This window comes from Medicago sativa, chromosome 7 (assembly GCF_051527215.1).
Source record: "Medicago sativa cultivar Bolivia chromosome 7, Bolivia_mono, whole genome shotgun sequence".
In the NCBI taxonomy this organism is placed as follows: domain Eukaryota; kingdom Viridiplantae; phylum Streptophyta; class Magnoliopsida; order Fabales; family Fabaceae; genus Medicago; species Medicago sativa.
This window is the reverse complement of record NC_140755.1, coordinates 59,089,962-59,107,442: the sequence shown is the minus strand read 5'-3', so window position 1 is coordinate 59,107,442 and position 17,481 is coordinate 59,089,962. Positions and strand designations below refer to the sequence as shown.

The following is a 17,481-nucleotide window of genomic DNA, read 5'->3' as shown; positions in this document are numbered from 1 at the left end:
AGAAAGAAAGAAACTGATACCATATTAAGAATGTAGTGAAAGAGAGAAAATGATTCATTCATTTGTAATATGAAGTACATCAAGTATATATACTATGTTTATTGTACTGCGGGAAATATAAATGTACTACAAAGCTAAACTATTGTACTGCATCAGCTTGTAACTTGTACTGCAAGTAAGTGTTGTCTTCATGCTTAGTATCCTTATTATCTCCATTGTGTAATATTTTGTGTTGTATTTTTTCCGTAAAGTATAGTACTTTTAATGAAAATAAATTTAAAATAAATATATAAAAGATAGATTAAAGTAATAAATTTAAATTATTAAATTTTAAGTATTTTAAATATTTTGTAAAAAAAGGTATTGTAAATATTAATTGATACAATTTTTATTATGAATTAAGAATGTCCTTTTATGTCATTTTATATTTATCAGCTGGTTGAACCGCTAATTTTACCAAACACTTCAATTAGCTTATCAGCTATAAATCATCAGTCATCAACTATAAGCTATCAGCTATAAGCTAGTTTGTCAGCTATCCACTATTTTTACCAAACAAAGCCTTAGGGGACAAAATCCCTACTTTTGAAAAGGGAATCAAAACTTCCATTTTTGTAAAATAGGGACCAAAACTATGTAGATTAATTAAGGAGGTGAATACGTCGAACTGGGATGGGTTTTGTAGGCCATGATATTTTGGCTAGTATGATTAGTTTTTTTAAAAAGAGGCTAGTATGATTATCTTTTTCTTAGCCATTTCTAGTCTTTTTCTTTATCTTTTCTTTGTTTTCCCGAGGGTTTTGGCCTAGTCCCCCCTCTTGTACATATTTTTATCTTTTTTAATAATATTATGTATTGGGAAGGCGGTAGAGGATGGGAGTTTCTGTAGGGTGCCAACCTAGTTGGGATGCTTCAGATTGGCCTGATGTCCAACCTTTCTCTTGGCCTTATCAAAAAAAGGCTAGTATGATTAGTGTGTGTTTGGTTTGGCGCTGATGGGAATTGATTATGATAGAATTGAGTTCGAGAGAATTTTTTTTGGTTAAAAGTGAGTTGAATATGAATTAATTATGTTTGGATACACTTTAATAGAAGTGATTATTATGAGTTGATGTTATTTGGATAGTTTGAATAAAAATTGATTTTGAATGTGTAATGACTAGATTATCCTTTTAATTAATAATAAATATCTCATTCTTACTTAAAATAATTATTTGAACTTATCTAAGACCATAAATGGATTTTTATTGGTACACAAATTTATTTAAAAATAATTTTAGATTATAAGAGTTTTTTTTAAAGAAAATTTATGAATTTTTTTAAAAAAAAATGATCAATTGAGTTATTTTTGAGGTACTCCCTCACGTTTCCCTTCTATTTCTCCTGAAGCATCTTACCCATTTCCATCTTCCATCTTCCTCACGTCTCACTACTAAATTTTCCTTTTCCATTTTCCATTTCCATCTTCTTCTAACCTTCTTCTTTCCCATTTCACTATTTTTTTTCTCTCATACCATTTCTCCATCACTCACCAATTAAGAGCAAATCTGCAAATCTGACATTTCACTGTGTTCTTCTAACCTCTTCTCTCTGTTACATCTGCAAATCCGACAAAATTAGGATAGATTTGCAAAAATAAAGAAGGAGAAAGATGTTCTTTTTAAGGAAGAAGAAGAAATATGTTTATTTGTAGGAAATTGGAGAAGAAAACATGGGTATATTGGTAATTAGACATGTCATTGAAATCAAAATTGAGTTTCGAAAACGCAGAAGCTAGGAATTCCTGCTTTAGCTGTACCAGCGGTTTGGTCTCAAAACTGATTTTTTTGGAAGTGATTTTTATTCACCCAAACAACCTGAAATATCTGGAAACGTGGTTTGAAAAGGTAAACGCCAGTTTGGCCCTTGAAAACGTGTTCCCAAACACACACTTAGTGTTGTCTATAAATACTACACTCGTAGATTTTATTTGGGACACATAATCAATCAACTTTTATTGGGTTAAATATGTTTTTAGTTCTTATAAATATACCAACTTTTCATTTAAGTTCCTTTAAAAAAAAATCTTCGACTTTTAGTACCCCAAAAGTTTTCCACCTTCACTTTTGGTCTTTCCTTTTAAGTAAACTCATATGTAGAATTCATATTTTCTTAACAAAATTTTGCAGAAAAATTTACAGTATTATAAATTTAATAATTTAAATTTAAATGTTTCTCCCAATAAAATTAGAATTTTTTACCAAAACATGAATTAAATATAAATTTTATGTATTTTGCGGTTAAAAATTAATATTTAATTCATGTTTTGTTTAAAAATTCTAATTTTTCTTGGAGAGATTTTTACAATATTTTACATATTTGTGCATAATTTGATTCAACAATACAAAGGCTACACATGTTTTGACTTTAAAATAAAGACCAATTGTGGTGATTGAAAATTTTACATATTTATCCATTATCTTTCATTTTGCTTTTTACTTATGCAATCCTTAGTTTAGTAGCTCACCAAAAATCTAACATTGTACTTAACACTATTTTTCTTTTTGTATTTGAATAGTTTTAAAATAATAAGTAATAAATAAATAAAATGGTTAATGACATGGATATTTCATTGACTACATGTGCAACGCCACATAATTAATTAGTATGAGACATGTAACACCAATATTTGAAAATATCTAGAATATTCAAAAGAGTGTTAATAGTGATATTGGATACATTAATTATACAATAATGGAAACGACGTTAAGTCTTGAGTCTAAATACACCAACATTCCAAAGCTCTTATGTTACATTATACACCAAATTTTTGCCACAACGAAGTACAAATACAATATATATAACAACACGACTCATAATGTAACATATGCATCCTTAATCCACACCATGATAGCTCCAAGAGACCACGATCACTCCAAGACCTTTTCTTTACCTTTACCTCGTGAAACCTGTGAACCTGAACAAATAAGGAGTTGGATGAGACATAATGCCTCAGTGAGTTCTTCCTAGCCCTAGGCTAGTGATAACCTTGAGGGGAAAGCCTACGGTTACCACGTGTCTAGAATACAACCTGCCGGTTGATTATACGTGCGTGGACATCTTTATCTAGACGGATGTGCACACTAGAATCCGTCTTAGATTCTTGTAACATGTTATATGCTTTACTAACATCATATGTGTCATGGCGGATAAGGAATCCTAGAACCGCTTTGCTAAGATACGTTAAACGTACCGAAGCCTACGCTTAATTCATGACACAACCCTATACCGGACGAATAGGGAAACCTAAGTTCGTCTTTGGCATAACATTCATTTCATGTTCTATTCCAATACTTGCTCTTGTCTAACATAATCATAATCATGCATGGTCATATTCGTTAAGTCATTATGTTAGCATGAGTCAAACAAACATTATCTTGGTTCGTTTTATGGAGAGCCCCGGGTGGAGTGACCCCGAGAACTATCCCATACATGACCGATGTACGTACATCGGACTCCCTCGATGTCGTGCGGGTCCCTTACGGCTTGAATCGTTCCCCTTAGATCGAGAACCTCTTGTATGCCCCTAACGTGGATATCAAGAGACACGAACACATACATCTTGTATTAATCATGTTCATATGCATACATGCTCATACTTGTTCATAGGCGTAGAAAGTATTCTTCGCATTACGTCATACGTAAGTATTTATTCATAATATTACTCGCTATGCTCTTGCAAAACTACTATCTATTCTCTCGACCTCTAGGTCAAGTCTCTATGTTTCCCATGTTTACATAACTTATACCCATTCTATCTATTAATGCCTTTCCTAGAGTTCTGGGTACTTTACATGAAGTTAAACATACCATTTACCTTCCCATTATCATTCAAACAAGGAAGTCTAGGGTTTCTTGATACTTAGCCAAGCTAAGGAGAGTTCTCATGGGTTGTTTGATAAGTTTAAGGATAAAAACAAGTAAACTGATTGTGCTCCATTATGAACAAATCAAAGTAGCAAAGTAATGGATTTTGTGTTGTTTCAATAGTGCAGAAAAGTTCCAACTTCCAGCAAGGTTCGCTATTAGCGAAACTGGAAATTTTGCCACGCCAAAATTACGCTATTAGCGTATGTCTCTGTGATCTTGCTGGAGAATTTCGCTATTAGCGAAATTCAAGATAATAGCGAATTTCTTGAGACTTTTCTGTAGAATTTTAGAAGCTTCATGCTAAGCTCTGATGCTTGGACCTGTCACCAACCCTAGACAACCAGTGAACATAACAGACAAGGAAAAATGCAAGGCATAACATATAAACACCTTAAACAATCTTATCCTCTTGATTGAATCATAAAGGTAAAACTTACATATAACATCTAAACTTAAATCAAGTATGAACTATCATGAACATATACCCATAGGATAGAAATCTATCTAAGAACTCACTTTGAAAAAGCTTGATGTTGATTTCAAGTTTCTAACCACAAAACCCTAGAATCACCACTTCAAGAGAAAGGAAAACTAGTTGAATAGCTTGCTCCAATATGCTTAGCACTTTGCCTAAACTCTTGCCTAAAGATTCAAAGAACTTGAGTGTTGAAGAAGAAGAAAGGAACCGAGTTCCTAGAGAGAGGGAAGAGCTCAAAGTTGTTGATAACCTAGAGAGAGAAAGTCATAAGCATAATGATTTATGTTGGTCCTAAACCTCATAAATATCTTCCCCGCATGAAATTCCATGAATGCCCTTTTCCTTAAACGTGCACATTTTTATCGTTTTCAGATATTACGTTAGTTCCTAATACGCGGGATGTTACAAGACATCTCCGAAAATAATCTTAAATTGAGATCGAGGTTGAATTTCCTAAAAAAGTTAATTAGGGGACAAAAATACACGTTTTGATGAAGGGGTCAAAACTTCAATTATCGTAAAACACGATGATCAAAATGGCATTTAGAATATTAATAAGTTTAATTTATATACACATGTCCACAAGTTCTTGCTCAACTGGTAAAATGCTGAAATTATTAGGCCGGATTTCATGACTAAGGTTCGAACCCCGGTGCCTCCACTTGTGTGTGGAGATTATAATATATATATATATATATATATGGGATTTGCTAGAACACACCCACTAGTTTTTATGTGGGAGTGTTTTAGCAAGCAACACCTTAAGGTGTATTTAACTACTTTTTAGTTATAACTTGCTAAAACACACCTTCTAAAAAAATAAGTGGGTGTATCCTAGCAAATGCATGTAGGAGTTGCTAACATACACCCACTTATTTTTTAGAAGGTGTGTTTTAGCAACATTCACCTTAAGGTGTATTTACCAACTTTTAGTTATATCTTTGCTAAAACACACCTTAATAAAAACTAGTGTGTGTATCCTAGCAAATCTATTTTATGTGGGAGTGTTTTAGCAAGCAACACCTTAAGGTGTATTTAACTACTTTTTAGTTATAACTTGCTAAAACACACCTTCTAAAAAATAAGTGGGTGTATCCTAGCAAATGCATGTAGGAGTTGCTAACATACACCCACTTATTTTTTAGAAGGTGTGTTTTAGCAACATTCACCTTAAGGTGTATTTACCAACTTTTAGTTATATCTTTGCTAAAACACACCTTAATAAAAAATAGTGGGTGTATCCTAGCAAATCTATATATATATCACACACAGATTGATGCCCATATTTTTGACACATGCATTTGATGATATGTTATCACATCAATTAATGAGCTATGATAAGTCATGTGTTTTTAGGTGAACACAATTGTACCTCCCATGTTTGGTTGGATATGTATCCTCCATCATCCAATTACTCAATACCATGTCATATTCTTTTATTAATTTATTTCGAAATAAAATCAAAATTTGAATGAGCTTTGAATATGGGGTTCCTATACTCAATAGAACTTCAGAGTATATAAGAATTTACCACGTTTTTAACTCGATAAATAATATGACAAGAAATCATCGGATGTGTAAAACTTTTTTACACCCACAAGTTATATAAATTAAACTCGTTTACTAATTTATTCAATAATAATAATAAGAAAATTGTTGTTCCCACTTGTAAAATTGCTAAAAAAAAATGCTCAAGAATTACGCATTTACCCTCTGCAGTCAACTACAGCTGACCTTCCAACAACCGTTAACTACCACTGCAATAGAATTTTGCCCAAAACCAACAGACATACTCCTACCTCTTATTCATTCATCATCTTTTCTTACCTTATTCACAAAAAACCGTAAAAGTGTAATTTTTTTCCCTAATCTATCTCAAATCATTGGAGAAGGATTGCTAGAAGGTTTCTACACACATTCGACGTCAAAAAACAGGTAATGCATCCTTTAACCCATTCATATTTGCTCAATTTTATGCCATAATTTTGTAATTTCTGAAATGCATCCGCAACGGTAGTTAACTACCGTTGGCATTAGAACTTCAGTTATAGTTAACTACCTTTAGTAGAATTGTAGTTAACTACAATTGTGGCCTTGAATTTTCAAAATTTCCAACAGCTACTGCCTTTTTTTTTCTTTTTTTTTCCTTTTAAGTTAAATATTATTTAAATGTTTTTGCAATGATGTATTTTTTATTTATAGTTATGGTTGAGATTGCGGATGATGATCCGGTTGAGACAAAACCTAGTATTGTCAATTATTTCGGTGAGATCAAACTACCTAATGTTGAAGCTTCGATTGATGTCAAAAACAATATTAATGAAGCATTCGTTTAGGTTGAATCTTTCGTCAATGTTGAAGCTTTGCATGTTAGTTCCGGTGTGTCCCAACATGGTGTCAACAAAGTTGACACGACACATTTCTTTTCGAGCCCATATACATGGAAAGATAGAGATAAACTGCTTAGTTTGATACATCGACAAGAAAATAGGGCTGGATTTACAGTTGTTACAGAAAGATACAGTATAAAGAATCCAATGTTGGAGTTGATTTGTGAAAGAAGTGGTGATCACAAAGTATTGCTAGAAGGTTTCTACACACATTTCATGTCAAAAAACAGGAAATGCATCTTTTAACACATTCATATTTGGTCAAATTTCTGTAATAATTTTATAATCTCTGAAATGCACTTGCAACGGTAGTTAATTACCGTTGGCATTAGAACTTCAATTGTAGTTAACTACCATTAGTAGAATTGTAGTTAACTACAATTGTGTTGTGGCCTTTAGTTTTAAAAATTTCCAACGACTACTGCCTATTTTTACTTTTTTTTCAATTTTTTTCTTTTAAGTTTAATATTAATTAAATGTTTTTACAAAGATGTGTTGTTTATTTATATTTATGGTTGAGATTGTGGATGATGATCCGGTAGCGACAAAACCTAGTTATGTTAATTATTTCGGTGTGATCAAAGCGCATAAGGTTGAAGCTTCGGTCGATGTAAAAAACAATACTAATGAAGCTTTCGTTTATGTTGAATCTTTTGTCAATGCTGAAGCTTTGCATGTTAATTTTGGTGCGTCCCAACTTGGTATCAACAAAGTTGACATGACTCATTTCTTTTCGAGCTAAGATACATGGAAAGATAGAGATAAATTGCTTAGTTTGATACATTGACAAGAAAATAGGGCCGGATTTATAGTTGTTGGAGAAAGATCCAGTATAAAGAATCCAATGTTGGAGTTGATTTGTGAAAGGAGTGGCGATCACAAAGTACCCAAGAAAAGATTGGAGCATGAAGCAACATGATCAAGGAAATGTGAATGTATCTTCAAGTTGGGTGGATATATTAGTATGGAAGCAAAGGCTTGGAAGTTGACTATTCTTAATGGAGTTCACAACCATGAGACGACGCCAAAGTTAGAAGGGCACATTCTTGCAGGAAGATTAAGGGAGGATGACAAGAAGATTGTGCGTGACTTTACCAAGAGTTTGGTGCAACCAAAAAATATTTTGACGCATTTGAAGTGAAAAAGACAAGAGTATCTGACAAATATAAAGCAATTATACAATGGTCGTCAAAATATAAAAAAGTCAAGCAGAAATGACAAGACGAGGATGAAGTATATAGTCTCAAAGTTGTAGGAGTACAAATTTGTTTATGTCACCATAGCACAAAGTAAGAGTACTACTGTTGATGACATATTTTGTTTAACAATTTTCCGCCATATTTGATCTTGGACCCACCTATAAAACCAATATGCGCTACAAGAAATTTAGCATTTTGCGACATTTCCTCCGCGACCCTTGGTTCAAAAATGTCGCAAAGTGCACATTTGCGACGGTTGTTGCGACCTTTGTGGTCAACAGCCGCATATTTTAATCTAAAATTTTCAACGCGTGTTATCTATTTCCCAAAAGAAATTTTGGCTCCTCCTCAAAAACAAAATCATTTTTGCTCAAATATTTCACTACCGCATCTCACTCCCACAACTCAAAACCCTAGATCTCAATTTTATTCCAATCTCTCCCTCATTCTCACTTTCTCCTCAATCTCACTCTCACTCTCACCATCGCTCATCACCGAGCTATTCACCATCTTTTCTGTCGATCTCGCCACCCACACTCAATCGTTCGTTCATCTCAGTTCCAATCTCACTCAATCGCAGAATCTCAGTTCCCACAATCTCATTTCAGCAATATCACTCAATCGCAGAACTTCAATCGTTCGTTCGTTTCACCACCAGCCATTCGCAGAACTTCAAGCGTTCGTCTCAGTTCCCACAATCTCACTCTCAATCACTGTCACAATCCTCGTATATCACTACCTATCCGTTCGTTTTACCCTCGAATATCACTCCTAGTCGCCGAACTTCTGGTTAGTTTCTTAATTTCTTTTGATTTGAGTGATTTTCTTGTTAATTTCTTGGCTTTTTTAACTTTGTAATTTCTTGTTTCAGCTTTGCGATCTCTGTTCTGTGCAAATGGGTTTCATTCGCGGGTTTTGCCGTCTTTTGTAGTTATTCAGCTGTCCTACTTTACATTTTCAAGGTAAAATTTATTTATTTCAACCTTTGTTTTTGGTATGGAAAGAATCAGGACATTACTTAAATAGAAAGGGGATTTTTGTTGACCCTTTTGTATGCTTTACTCTATGATGCACATATAATTATCTAATTAGGTGAGTCTCGGTGTCAGATATGTATCGTGTCCGACATGACACGATACATATGATTACATTGATTTATGTCATTTTTCGCAAATTATTAATAGTGTGTCCGGTGTCCTTCTATGAGTTTGTGTACATAGGCTTTATATTATAATGATCTACTTAAGATTTTACTCATTGATTCTCTGATTAATAATGCTCTAGTTTGGGTTTTTCTTACTTGTTTTTGCTTATTTGTGCAATAGCCATTATTCTAAGACATTGTTGGTTGTCCTGGCAAGGTTTGAAGATATTAAATACCATCTAGTTCATACGTACATTACTTTTATTTATATTTTTGGGTCTTGCCATTTATTGTTAAATTCTGCTGTGTTCTTTGCCTCATGAAGGATTAAGGTTTTTTAATTTTGTTTGGGGCTGTTCACTTGAGAGTGTTTAATTCTAGTGACACGGGAAATTGCTGGTACATGATTGTATTTTGGACAAATTACTACCCTTTGGTTTTTAAGTGCTTAATGATTCATTGCTATCGAGATAATTACATGCTACACATGACCTTTTACTTATTCAAATTGGTTTTATGTTTACAGTGTGTTTGGTTAGGATTTTATTAAAACAAGATTGAAAAAAAAAAACATTAGTTACCATGGGACTGGTTTCTTAAGTTTCCTTTTGGTCTTGATAGCATGACTGCAGTTATAAGGACATCTGCATTAATATTAAAGGAAGGATCCATATTCTATGGGATTTCAATTTCACCTAGAAATGGACATTGCACGCCTACCTTAGCTGCGCTTCCTGCTGAAATTGCAGTATGAACTTGGTTTTTGTATTTATTTTCATGTTCATTGATAAAATTGTTATTTTCGGTTGTTTATATACATTGGATTGCTGCATTTCCACTTATTATTACTTAATTTTGTACAGCCATTTCCACCAGTCCCTGCTGCTCCTAGTGCTAATGTTGTAGCAGCATGGATGGGGAATGGAAATCCTTCGTCATCTTCTCAATCACTTGTTGCGCTCGCAGCTTCCTCATTGCCCGGTCCTTCACAATCTGTTGAAGTGGTACTTGAATATTAGTTTTGCATATTTTCTTTTCTTTTTATTTGTAATAGCATTGCTATATTGACAACTCTTTACAGGCTGTGAAAGTTGCATATACCTTTACATCTCAACCAGCGCCTCGGTTGTTTGATGAACTTCCTACAACTATTGTTTGCAAGTTACATCAAGGATCAACTGTAACAAATATGGAGTTTCATCCATCAATTCATTCTATCCTTGTTGGTAAATTAAAATAAATAACATGTCTTGTTTGTGTTACACCAGAAACTTGATTAGTTATTTTACTAACCTATTAAGTTTAATTGAAACAGTTGGTAGTGAAAATGGAGAAATTTCACTTTGGGAAGCAAGGTTATGAGAGAGGCTGATATCAAAGCCTTTCAAAATATGGAATATTTCCAATTGTTCGGTCAAATTTCAGGTTTATATTCAATTATTCAACTCTTTAAGAACCTTTAATTTAGTACTATAATAAAATAGATGCTTTCAAGTGTATATGAGTGATGAATGCACTGCTATGGCATTAAAATGATCCTTTATGTTATGGTGCAGTTTAGTAAAATGATCTTTTGAACAGTCTTTGAATTTGAAAGAATCGTGGATATCCATCATCAATCGTGTATCATGGAGCCCGGATGCGTGTTTTATTGGTAAATATTGTAATTTTTTTCCGATGTTGCTTGATTAATGCTTTATGATATTTTATTTTCTTTTCAGGTGTTGCTTTTGCAAAACATTTGATTCATTTATTTACCCATCAAGTCCATAATGGCCTACAAGAGCATTTGGAGGTATTTTGAAATTAATTTTTTTAGATGAATCTAATACAATTTTAATTTTTTTAACTCTTGATTAATAATGTCTTTGTTTCATTATTACAGATTGATGCTCATGATGGTGGTGTTAATGACTTGGCCTTTTCATTTAAAAAAAACCAGCTATGCGTTGTAACTTGTGGAGATGATAAGTTAATTAAGGTGACAAAAGTTTCTAGTATTAATAGTTTTCATTCTGTGTTTGAATGGCTCTTTTTAATGCAAGTTGCGATCGAAAACACTTGTTTCATAGCTTGTTTAACTCCTAGTGTTTTATCTGTTTTGGTCCACTATTTTGAAACTTCAGTCTTATTTCTTTCAATTTCAATTTAGTTGCAGCTAGTGAACTGTCACCATGAAATAACTATGTAATACCCTCAAAAGTTTTACTAAATTTAGAGAATAAAAAAATAGTTAGCATATGTAGTAGTGAAAGCTTACAAGAATTTTACATAGACTTAGTATAAAAAAATAAAAACAATATAAAATAAATAAAATACTAGTAACTAATTTATTATATAATATAAGAGTTTATATAGGCATTATCACTTTTATATAGAGGAAGAAAATGGTCTTGGTGACAGGGAAGCTTTCAAAAGAAGCTCAAAACCCAATTAGTTGCTGAAAAGCCATTAAGAAAAAAATAAAAAAATAAAATAAGAGAATAGAAGGGGGAAAAAGAGAAGGGTACGAGGGAGTTAGAAAGGGAAACGAAGGGAGCTGGTGAGTGAGTCATCAATTCAAAATCAATGTCTAAATTGAATGTATTAGCTAGAGATTTCATGAAATTAGAGGTGTAGATCAAGTTTATTGCTGGGTAGTGTAACATGCAATAAGGAATAGATGGCTGAATTGGGTTACTTTGGGATACTAAGGATAGAAGAGGGAGAACAAGGATTTGTGTTGATACGGTGAATCTGATTGACTAGCATCAGTTCTCAATCCACTTCTCAGCAACTTAGAAAACTTGTGAGTTAATTATGGGGACTATAACTAGTCCTATGTTCTCACTTTAAGCTTCTTTCTATCTATCAATTTACACTGTCTCATTCATTGATTCTTTAGAAGGGTATGGTAATTACTTTGAATTTGGGGTTTAGTAAAGTCAAATGCATGAATTTCGTTGGATACTTTTGGGAGTTTAAATTGTTGGAACAATGTTGGGTTTGGACTGTTTTTGAAGAATGTCATCAGAACATGGTAGTTGTAGTATCTGTGGATAATAACATTGGTACACTATTAACCTACTTGAAGCTGAAATCTTATTATTAGTATTAATTATTATTAATAGTAATTTTACCGGCGGGGAGCCACTTTGACGGGGAGCCTATCGTCACTATTTACAGGCGGGGAGTCTAACTAAGGCGGGGAGCCTATAATTAACACATAGAGGCGGGGGGGGGGGGGGGGGGGGGGGGAGCCTACTGTTATTATTAATTAAAGGCAGGGAGCCTAAGGCGGGGAGCCGACTATTGAAACTTAGAGACATATAGCTTATATCGTTGTTATTATTATTAATTACCGATGGAGAGTTTATATGTATGTATATAAATAGTCTATATAGTTTATTCAACAATCTTTTATGTTATTGTTGTTTCATTGATACTACTATGTCCTGCTTGTTATATTACTCGTTATCTACTCACTGGTGACTCACATCGTCTCTCTCTACTATGTTTCAGATCCACTAGCACGTGCAGAACCGAGCACATCTACTAGAGCATAGTTGTTCATATTTGGTGAGGTTCTGGTGTGTTTTGGAAAGCATGCTTTGTCGTCACGTTTACATGTGATTATGTCTTTTGGGGTTGTAATATATGCTAATATTTAATGGCTCTGTTGCAAAACTAGATATATTGTTCCAAAACAACTTTGCTCTTGATGCTTAATCCGGACCTGGTTGGCCTGAACTGTTTGAGTAGATTATGTACAGGTTCATGATATTTTGAAACTTCTGTAGTTTAGGGGAAACTCTGTCAAATTATTTGTAGAAACCTCTGATTATTAATTCTAGTATTGTCGTTATTATTGTTTGATGTCAGTTCATGTAGATTATTAATTTTAGTTATATATTTCTGTATTTTAAGTATTTAATAATATATTTATTTAAATTGGCAACAAAAACTGCCCCATTCAATTTTTTTTTTTTTTAAAATACTTAACATTTGCGACTGTTCGTGAAGGGTCGCAAGCCCCCTTTTTTTTTTAAAAAAAATTAACATTTGCGACTGTTGGTGAAGGGTCGCAAGCCCCCTTTTTTTTTAAAAAAACTTAACATTTGCGACTGTTGGTGAAGGGTCGCAGCACCTGTTGCGGCAGTTGGAGTGGCTGTTCTAGGAAGGGTCGCAAATGACTGTTGCGACCCCAACAAATGTGACTGTTGGGGAACAGTCGCAAATGTACATTTGCGACCCTTCTAACAGTCGCAATCAGCGTTTTTAAATGTCGCAAAATGCAGTTTTTCTTGTAGTATGTCATTGTTTGAGATAGTTAGGGTCACCTTAACCGATATGACATATTCGGTTGCTTTTGCATTTCTTACGGCTAAGAAAAAGGGAAAGTTTACTTGGGTTTTACAGATGTTGCTTTAACTTCTTAACTCAAAGAAAGATATGCCAAAGGTGGTTGTAACTGACAAGGATACAACTTTGATTAATGTCATAGCAACTGTTCGCCCCGAAACTAGTGCAATACTGTTATTTTTATATTGGTAGAAATGTTAGAGCAAAATGTATCACAAATTGCAGAGTGAAACTGAAGGACGTAAAAGTGGATGGGAAAGAGAAGGTAGTTAAAGAGGTGAAGGCAAATGATATAGTTAAGACCGTAATGAGAGCATGGGATGATGTGGTTGAATCTCCTACAAAATATTCATATGCAAGTGCGGTAATGCGATTCAAAGATGTTGTAAAAAATTTCCGAAGTTTGTTAACTATGTTGGAAGTGCCATTTTGGAAACTTTCGACGAAAAAATAGTGAGGGCGTGGACATACCATGTCTTGAATCTTAGCTGCAGAACCACCAACAGAGTTGAAGGGCTCACGGTAACTTATTACAATAGGGTTGTGGTGGAGTTGACAAATCCCAATATTGGAATTTCGGAGACATTTTTCCCAATTAGAGGTAGGCCGCCGCTTAACCCAGAAACTCACATCATGTGTCTTGGCTTAATCCCTAATCATTTTGTTCTTGTTTTTTTTTTTTTAAGATGATTCTCCATTACATCTATCATCTACGAAGTGGAAGCTACACAAGAGCAAAGAGGCATCGACATGGAAATTTTATTTTTTGGATCAACAAACTTGGTTCCGAGACCCCATGAAAATTGAAAAAGGAGACAAACTGTCACAGCCAAAAAAAGAGTCAAACCGAGCCAATTCGGTTTTGTGCGACACTCCTGAAAAAGCAAATGAAGAATTTGAAGTTATTGTGGAAGATGAATATGATTCAATTTCATTAGATGAAATGTGACATTTTTTTGTCAGTGTTCATCCTTTTTTTTGTCGATATCACATCGACTTATTTTTGTGGTAGATAATGTAATGTCATTTTTGTGGCAAATATATAACTAACCTTTTATAAATTATATAAATATTTTTCTTTTATAAATATACGTCTATGTTTCGGCGATCTACTTTACCTTTCATTTTGTTTTATTCCGATATTTGCTATTTTATAAACTTATGTGAAGTTAAACATGTCTACAGATGCACAAATTGAAGCTCATGTCCGATACTCCACTTTCAAGAAGATGCTTACATTTTTTTTAACTCCAACCGACACAATGGATGAGTTAAAGACACAACTTAACAAATACTTTGTCTATCTTGATGAAAATCATACTACATCTCATGTATTTGTACAGGTACCATGTTTAGATTTTGGGACGGATAAAGATGAAGACATGTGGAAAACAATTTATTCTCCTCATATTATTCGTGACGATAACGACGTAAAATTAATATTTAGGTCGATGGTTGAAAATAACGTGTTATATCTCTGTGTTCGTTCAAACTACAACTGACCAAATTGTCAATAGAGATTTGATGTCATTGTATAAACTTTTCACTTTTGCTGAATTTCAATTATTCATGTAATGTTAACGTAACGTCGAATTGATTTAATGTTAATGAATCATGACAAATTATGTAATGTTGTAGCTTATGACTTGGTATAATTGGTGCAATGGTTTTCCTTCCTCCAAAATTGTCGTTTTGCATTACGGGTCATAACTTGCCGAAAATTAGTATGGTTCTGAATTACAGTATGCACCGACTGCGTTACTGATAGCTATGGTAGTTAACTACCGTTGTGATGTGGTTGGGAACTGCAGTTAACTATCATTGGCATCACCGAACATTAGTTAACTGCAGTTGGGAGCAAATGCGCAATTTCCATGTGTTTTTTTTTAGCAATTTTACAAGTGGGAACAACAATTTTCTAATACTAAATCACATGTCGGGCTTACACCAAACATGGGTTTATAGCCTAAACCCGAAAAGCCCAACCCATGAAAAAAAACGACATATATATACTTCTCTCACATTCTTCACAAAACCCTAACCGAGCCACAAAGAAGAAGAGGAAGAAGATCGAGCAAAAATGGTGTCTGGTTCAGGTATCTGCGCAAAGAGGGTGGTGATCGATGCAAGGCACCACATGTTAGGTAGACTTGCCTCCATCGTTGCAAAGGAGCTTCTCAATGGACAGAAGGTTGTTCTTGTTAGATGTGAAGAGATTTGTGCTTCTGGTGGTCTTGTTAGGCAGAAGATGAAGTATATGAGATTTCTTAGGAAGAGGATGAACACGAAGCCTTCTCATGGTCCTATTCATTTTAGGGCTCCCAGTAAGATCTTTTGGCGTACTGTTCGTGGGTTAGTCGCTAAATCATTCAATCTCTGTTTTTTTGTTGTTAAATCGCATTTTTGGATATTACTGGGTTGTTGTTTTTGGTTAAAAACTGCATTTTTGATATTACTAGGTTGTTGTTTTAATTCATAAATCACATTTTGGATATTACTAGGTTGTTGTTTTTCTGAATGATTATAGTTATTTTGCTAGATCTTGTGATTTGTATATGCTGTATATACATTAATGTTTATTGATTAATGTTTGTAATTGGTTAAGTGATTTTTTTAATGTGGATTTGTTTAAAGATGAGTTGTTTAAGAGGTTGAATGTATCTGTTTGTTTTATTGATTTGTTAAATTGTTGTAAACAAATGCTGTTGTTTAGTGTTATAGTATTTGATGAATGGTTTTCTGAAGTGTTGTCTTGTTTTTTGGAGAGTTTATGTGAAGTGTTGTTGATTATTGTGTTCTTTGTTGGAGGGCTTTTGAGAAGTGATCTTGTTGTGTGTGTGTGTGTGTGTTGTGAATTGTGATGTTTTTTGGAGGGTTTTTGTGAATTGTGATCTTGTTGTGTGTGTGTGTGTGTGTGTGTTGTGAATTGTGATGTTTTTTGGAGGGTTTTTGTGAAGTATTGTTGTTAGTGTTGAAAGTTGTGTTCTTTTTTGGAGGTTTTTTTTAGAAGTTTTGTTCTTGTTGTCGTTGTATGATGTGTTCTTGTTTGGAGGGTTTTAACAAGTGATGTTGTTATTGAGTGATCTGTTGTTGTTATGGAGGGTTTTTGAGAAGCGATGTTTGCTGTTCTTTAGTGATATGTAATTGTTTTCGTGGGTTTCTGACAAGTTATTTGTGTTTTTGTAGAATGATTCCACACAAGACAAAGCGTGGAGAGGCTGCACTTGCCAGGATGAAGGTGTATGAAGGTATTCCACCTCCATATGACAAAATTAAGAGGATGGTTGTTCCCGATGCTCTTAAGTAAGTATTGTTTTTTATTTCATTGTTGAATTAGAATTTTTATTGAATTTGAATTTGAATTTGAATACTGAATGATTGGATGAAATTAGGGTGTTGAGGCTTCAAAAGGGTCACAAATACTGCACCCTTGGACAATTGTCCGCAGAGGTTGGATGGAACTACGCCGGCACCATCAAGGTGCGTTATTTTGGTTATGATTGAAGTTTTCTTCTTTTGTACTTGATAAATAACAGCGGTTCTTAAGTTTTTAATTTTTCTCTTGTTAACAGGAGCTGGAGACAAAGAGGAAGGAAAGGGCTTTTGCTGCTTATGAGAAAAAGAAGCAGATCAATAAATTGAGGGCTAAAGCAGAGAAGATCGTAGACGAGAAGCTTGCTCCCCAACTTGAAATTCTTGCTCCCGTTAAGTACTGAGTAGTATTTGTTAGCTTTTAAAGTATTGCTTTTGAAGCTTTATCAAATCGAATTCCATTTCAGTTTTGGTCGTTATTTAATGTTTGTTTGTACTCTCTAGAAATGACAATCTTGGAAGTTGTTTTGTTCTCAATACAATTATTATGTCATTTTAAATTACTTTTTGATAGTGTGTTGGCTCTTTGGTGTAACGTCATATATTTGGATTTGTTTGTGGTAATACCATACTATGAATCTTTGTGTTAGTTTTCGATTGATTTTGCCTCTAGGAGACTGAATATTGTGTATGTAAGATGCATATAGG

General features: G+C 33.8%; 1 protein-coding gene across 1 annotated transcript; it reads left to right on the top strand.

Annotated features, from left to right (window-relative positions):
- The first annotated feature begins 15,500 nt into the window (after nucleotides 1-15,500).
- LOC146907225 (large ribosomal subunit protein uL13w-like) lies at nucleotides 15,501-17,422 on the top strand. Its single transcript, XM_085730571.1, has 4 exons — nucleotides 15,501-15,813; nucleotides 16,648-16,764; nucleotides 16,854-16,941; nucleotides 17,034-17,422. The coding sequence occupies exons 1-4, from the start codon at nucleotides 15,542-15,544 to the stop codon at nucleotides 17,175-17,177; spliced, it is 621 nt and encodes a 206-aa protein (XP_085586697.1). The 5' UTR covers nucleotides 15,501-15,541; the 3' UTR covers nucleotides 17,178-17,422.
- Nucleotides 17,423-17,481: the final 59 nt, after the last annotated feature.